This window comes from Nicotiana tomentosiformis, chromosome 10, assembly GCF_000390325.3.
Source record: "Nicotiana tomentosiformis chromosome 10, ASM39032v3, whole genome shotgun sequence".
Classification (NCBI taxonomy): Eukaryota; Viridiplantae; Streptophyta; class Magnoliopsida; order Solanales; family Solanaceae; genus Nicotiana; species Nicotiana tomentosiformis.
The window spans coordinates 70,470,513-70,477,130 of record NC_090821.1 but is presented as its reverse complement, the minus strand read 5'-3'; the positions used below and the strand labels follow the sequence as shown (position 1 = coordinate 70,477,130).

Sequence of the window (6,618 nt, the reverse complement as noted above, 5' to 3'; positions counted from 1 at the left end):
TTGTCTTGAAAAGAAATTCTTGTATTCTCAACTTTAGACAAATAATGTAAAAATTTAAACGATCAGCAGCCACCAATTAGTAAGTAGCGGCTTACTTAATTACTTAAATTAAAAATAAAGAGTAGCTCGGTGTACTAAACGGGGTTCGGGGAAGAGGCAGACCACAAGGGTCTAATGTACGCAACCTTACCTTGCATTTCTGCAAGAGGCTGTTTCCACGGCTCGAACCGTGACCTCCTGGTCACATGACAACAACTTTAACAGTTAGGCTAAGATTTTTCTTCGGTTAAATTAAAAATAACCGACAAATAATATATATATATATATATATATATATATATATATATATATATATATATATATATATATATATATATATATATATATATTTCATGTACAATTTATATATACAGATTTAAAACAGTAAACAATAAATGCGGCCGACAACTTTTTAATGAACCCAATAAACTAGTAATACAACACCTAGATTATGACAAGTGAGGCTTGCTCAGTTAGTAAAGAACCTCTACCCACGACCGTTAGGTCCTGGGTTCGAGTCATGCCGGAGAGAAGTCCTAATTTCGGAGAGATTTAAATAATAAAAAAAAACACCTAGATTATTGATTTTCTTCTACTAGTAATTTCTTATTGGGTATATAGTGTACTTATTTATACTTTAAAAAAGAAGAAATAAAGAATAGTGATGTGTCGGAGATGAACAAACTTTATTGCATGTATAAATAGGGAAGCATTTACAATAAATAAAGTAGAAACTGTGAAAGGGAAATTTGCTTTTTTCCTAAATCTCTCTTATTTCCTCTCCTTTTTGTCTATTCTTTATTTGCATGTGATTTCCCTTTCATTCTTTAATCTTCTCTTTCCATAATCATTTTAGTCTATTTTCTCCTTTAATTTGCTACCATTCTTCTTTCTTTCTTTCTTCTTCTCCTCCTCTTCTTCCTCATTCAAGAGTGAGTGTTGAAAAAACTTAGCTTTATTTTAATTCTTATATATATAGAACTTGAAAATGCTGCCTCCTGATCAAGTTAGTCCTTGTGCTAATGATGATTTCCAAGATAATCAACAGCAATCAAATCATGTCAAGTTATCAGTTCTTCACGAATCGTTACATCCTGTGACACTCAAGGTAACTTACGTTACATTCTCTAATATGATGATCTGATTACTACGACGTCTGCATTTCATCTAAAAGCTTAAACTACTATTAAGACGTCTGATTTTAAACATTGCAGTTTGAAGATATTTCATACACCATAAAATTAGAAAGCAACAAAGGAATAAGTTATTTTTCAACACCACAACGAAAGCAAAATCGCGCTATATTACAAGGTGTTACAGGTATAGTTCATCCTGGTGAATTTTTAGCTATGTTAGGTCCATCAGGAAGTGGAAAAACAACTCTATTAACAGCTTTAGCTGGAAGACTCCCTGGAAAATTATCCACTGGCTCCATTACATACAATGGACAACAATTTTCGAGTTATATGAAACGAAAAATTGGTTTCGTGACACAAGATGATGTATTATATCCTCATTTAACCGTGCTCGAGACACTAACATATGCTGCTTTATTAAGGTTACCAAAAAAATTAACCAAACAACAAAAAACCGAACATGCAGAGTTTGTTATCGTCGAATTAGGGTTAACAAGGTGCAAAAATAGCATAATTGGTGGGTCTTTATTCAGAGGAATTTCAGGAGGAGAAAGAAAAAGGGTAAGTATTGGACAAGAAATGCTAGTAAACCCTAGTTTATTATTACTCGACGAACCAACTTCAGGACTTGATTCGACTACAGCTCAAAGAATTGTTGCAACGTTACGATGGTTGGCTCGAGGTGGAAGGACGATTGTTACAACAATTCATCAACCGTCGAGCAAGTTGTACAGAATGTTTGATAAGATTATTGTGTTAACTGAAGGTTGTCCAATTTATTGTGGGAAAAACAGCCATGTTATGGAGTATTTTGAATCCATTGGTTATGTTCCTGGATTTGATTTCATGAACCCTGCTGATTTTCTGCTTGATTTAGCTAATGGTATGACACTCTTTTCCTTTTTCCTATTACTTTTATTATTATTCCAGTTTATATTATGTTAATACATTGAAGATCCGTTTGTCCATGAACTTTTTTTCCTTTTTTTCAGGATTGTTTTTAAAAAAAACGTGTTTGTCATGAAAATTTGTAAGTTTTTGGAATCTTTTTGAAAAAGAGTTTTTCAAAACCCAAAAGTAGTTTTGACTATTTTTTTATGTTTTTAGGAAAAATAGTTTTTTACACTATGCAAATCTGCAATATTTTGTAGAGTGATATGTTCAAACATAATTTCAAATTGTAACACTATTTTTCAACTTAACTCTAAAAATTACTTTTTTTAAAAAATTATAATTTTTATGTCCAAACATTGTTCGTCTATCTGGCTAGTCATTTTTCCCTATTGAACGTAAATCACAAGTCAGATTCATGGCTAATAAGAAAAAACAAAGTTTTGTTAAGTAAAGTCAATAAAGAAGCCCGAACAAATTTAAAAGTCAAGAAAAGTTATAGAAAATTGTCCATAACTGGTGAATCATTTCCCTAAAATCATGTGGAGTTTTTTTTTTTCTTCTATTAGATACAATATATTAGTAATATAACTTTTTTGTGTTCTTTTCCTGTTTGTGGTTAAACATTCTTTATCCATAATATACATATTTTCCTTTTCACCTTCCAAGATTAGATATTTCGTGGATAATTTGAAAATAAAATTTATGTATATATCGACAGATTATATGGACGATTAAATGTAATTTTTTCAAAATAACCTAATAATGTAAAAAATGTATATATTAGAGAAGCTGAAATTAATTGATATTAACAATTTAGATGTCCCTTTCTTTGAAATTGAGCTTTTCTGAAGAATATTAGGACCATATTTCAACATGCCAACTGGCTACATGTAATAGGAGTTTGAGATTTTACATTTGATTTGCACTAAACTTTTTCATTAAATTTTTGGACACGTATTTATAAAAATATTGATAGGACATATTATTCCCTGGTTGGCACACATTATTTAAAGCTTTATTACTATCATCAACCAACAATTGCAAATGAAAGCTAAAGGGAAACATTATTGGAAGGTGCTGTCTGTTTCTACTTTATAAGTATTTAGCTTTTTATAAAGCATCTGAATATGTGTTCACGTCATCATTTATGTTTTGAAACGTACCCAGAAAAAGAATCCAAAATCTAAATTTTATAGAGTGGTTTGGTATAATAATAATGAAATAAACAAGAATAACTCATGTTCAAATGAACCCGATAGTGCAAATTATATATATTCGCCCCTGATTATGTTACCTGTGTTTTTTTATATTTTTTCATCCGTGAGTTTTGATAATTTTTTATTTAAATCTAATCAAATTAAAGATGTCCTAATTAAAGGGATCAATAATATACTTAGGTGAAGCAATCAAGACCCAATTTAGCAAATTAGCCAGTGATCAAAAGTTAGTCTATTGGGATTTATTAAACATTGTTTTACTTGTATATATATATATATATATATATATATATATATATATATATATATATATATATAACTTTTTGTCTGTCTTTGCTTTATCCCTTTAATTAAGCTGCATTTTATAATTTTTTTTCCTTTTACTTTTTACTTGGTCCCATTATCTTTCAATTTTAAGTCCAAATAATCTCATAGTCAAATGTAGCTTATAATAACTTTAAACCTACAATATATTTTTAACTCTAGATTTTTTTTTTTTAATTATACAGGTGTGTCTCCTGATACTAGGCAGGATGATCTGCATGAATCTTTACCAAAATCAGATCAAACTGAAAATCAAAATGCAACCAAACAGTTCTTAATAGCCTCCTACAAGAAGAACATTTATCCAGCTTTGAAGGAGGAAATTGATCAAAGTTTCAGGCACCCGATTCGATTATCATCAAGAAGTATGTGAAAATATTTTTTTCTTTTCTAGTTTTCGATTTTTTGGAAGGAAGCCTTGGAGCAACGGTAAAGTTGTCTCTGTGTCATGACCTATAGGTCAGGGGTTCGAGCCGTGGAAGCAGCCACTAATGCAAGTTGGTTGTCAACATTAATTAATACCCTTTGGGTGATGCTCTTCCTCGGACCCTGCTTGAATGCGAGATGCTTTGTACACCAGGCTTTTTAGTTATCGATTTTCAGAAGGGAGCCTTGGGGAAACGATAAAATTGTCTCTGTGTGGCCCATAGATCACGGGTTTGAGTCGTGAAAGCAGCCACTAATGCTTGCATTAGGGTAGCCTGTCTACATCATACCCTTAAGGTGCGGCCTACCCTGGACCCTGCTTGAACACGGAAATGCTCACCGGGCTCCACTTTTAGTTATCGATTTTCTGAATTAGTCACAATAACTTCGTGGTATCCAAAGGCGGATTTATCACGGTTTAAACTTAATCGGTTCAACTTTGTGCTGAACTTCGTCTACAATTTGATTGTACATTTCATTTTTTGATAATAATGAGAGGTATGTTCTTTTAGGTCGTGATGAAAATCAATGGACCACAAGTTGGTGGTTACAATTCAAAGTTTTGCTACAAAGAGGACTTAAAGAACGCAAACATGAGTCTTATTCAGGCTTAAGAATTTTCCAAGTCATGTCTGTTTCATTTCTCTCAGGACTCCTTTGGTGGCACTCTGATACTAACCATATAATGGATCAGGTAATTTACCTATCTGTTTAACTTTTATAAATTGAAAATATAAATGAATTTTTATACCAAATCAGCTAAAAGGTAGTAACTACCCATGTAACTAATAGTAATAAGTAAAAGTAAAATTAATAACCCAAACAATAGCAGGCAATCTGCTATAATATGTTAAATTACATTGATAGTATAAAAATTTGTTTACTCTCCCAACATTACGACTTCTCTTTATTTTTATCCCCCAAGGATATCATTCAAAATTTTAAGCTCCACATATCTTAAAAGACTTAATTTGTAATATATACTTGTAGTGTAAAGTATTTTTATACTTTTAGTGCAGTATAACTAATTATAGCAGATTATTACTTTATTTTTCAGGTTACTATATCAAACTTAAAATTTTACTTGATGTTTTAGATCTAGTTAACCTAATATTGTAAAACAAATTTATACTATCTGGGCACGTAACACAATCTCATTTTATAATTCGATGTTTATAAAAATATTGTGCTAGACTAATTGAATGATCGCTCAGTCTTACATGTGACTCAATAGGAGAGATTGATCTATTTCATACTTCTTCAAATAGCAAAGATTCAACTTATAAGGAATGATTAAAAATGTTTATATTTCTAAGTTTACTAAATGTAGAAAGTTCCCTCTTAGACATCATAATTTAAAGAAAATTTGATATTGGTTAAAGATCACTTTTGATCATCTTAGGAAAAAAGATTAGTCTTTATTTTTTAATTGAAATCGTCATTTACTCCTCCCACTCGTTACCTACACTGCTTGTTTCAAAATGCTGTTGGGTTCATGTAGAATCCTTTAAAAAATAGTGTAATTTTGGAGGATCCGGACACGAGTACTCCAACATTTTGGAGAATCCGAACAGTATAGCTCATTACTTTCACAACAGCTTTCTAATAAGGTAATTTTCTAATTTAACAGGTGGGATTACTATTTTTCTTCTCAATATTCTGGGGATTCTTTCCATTATTCAGTGCAATATTTGCATTCCCACAAGAGAGGCCAATGCTTATAAGGGAACGTTCCTCTGGAATATATAGACTTTCATCTTACTATTTTGCAAGAACTGTGGGTGATTTACCTATGGAACTTATACTTCCAACAATTTTTGTGACAGTAACATACTGGATGGGAGGTCTAAAACCTTCGATAATCGCGTTTTTATTAACCCTTTTAATCATTCTATTAAATGTGCTAGTTGCTCAAGGACTTGGCCTGGCCTTGGGTGCAATATTGATGGATGTTAAACAAGCTACAACGTTATCTTCAGTGTTGATGCTTGTGTTTTTACTAGCCAGTGGATACTATATTCAGCACATTCCATCGTTCGTCGCGTGGTTGAAATATGTCTCGTTTAGTCACTATTGTTACAAACTTCTTGTGGGAGTTCAGTATTCGAGGTTTGAAGTTTATGAGTGTGGAATTGGTGAAGAATGCAGAGTGATGGATTTTCCAGCTATTAAATGTCTTGGCATTGATAATTTGGTATTGGATTTGGTAGCTTTGGTTGTGATGTTGGTGGTTTTTAGGATTTTGGCTTATGTTGCTTTGAGGTTTTGGCATCAATAACATTATAGTATTAGAAATGTGAGTTAGATTAAGATTTGTATCTTCTTGAAGTTAAACTGATTAACATATTATTGTTCTGAACATTTTTCCTCACACTATGAGAAATTTAAATTTGGGGGATAAACATTTCTTTCTGTTTCTGCTGTAAAATTTATTTATTTCCCCCAAAAGGTAGACCGTCCGAAATGTTATTATTCTCTTGACAATAATCTAGCTCGAAAAATCTTGGCAAAGTGTCTTATTCTTGAATGACCTGACTATGGAAAAAAGTTTTATTTCGAGTTTAAGTTATATATATCGTTAC

General features: G+C 31.5%; 1 protein-coding gene across 1 annotated transcript; it reads left to right on the top strand.

Moving 5' to 3' along the window:
- Positions 1-507: 507 nt before the first annotated feature.
- LOC104090285 (ABC transporter G family member 21) lies at positions 508-6,395 on the top strand. The gene is made up of 5 exons (XM_009595351.3): positions 508-1,147; positions 1,254-2,058; positions 3,796-3,975; positions 4,549-4,730; positions 5,667-6,395. The coding sequence occupies exons 1-5, from the start codon at positions 1,028-1,030 to the stop codon at positions 6,312-6,314; spliced, it is 1,935 nt and encodes a 644-aa protein (XP_009593646.1). The 5' UTR covers positions 508-1,027; the 3' UTR covers positions 6,315-6,395.
- Positions 6,396-6,618: the final 223 nt, after the last annotated feature.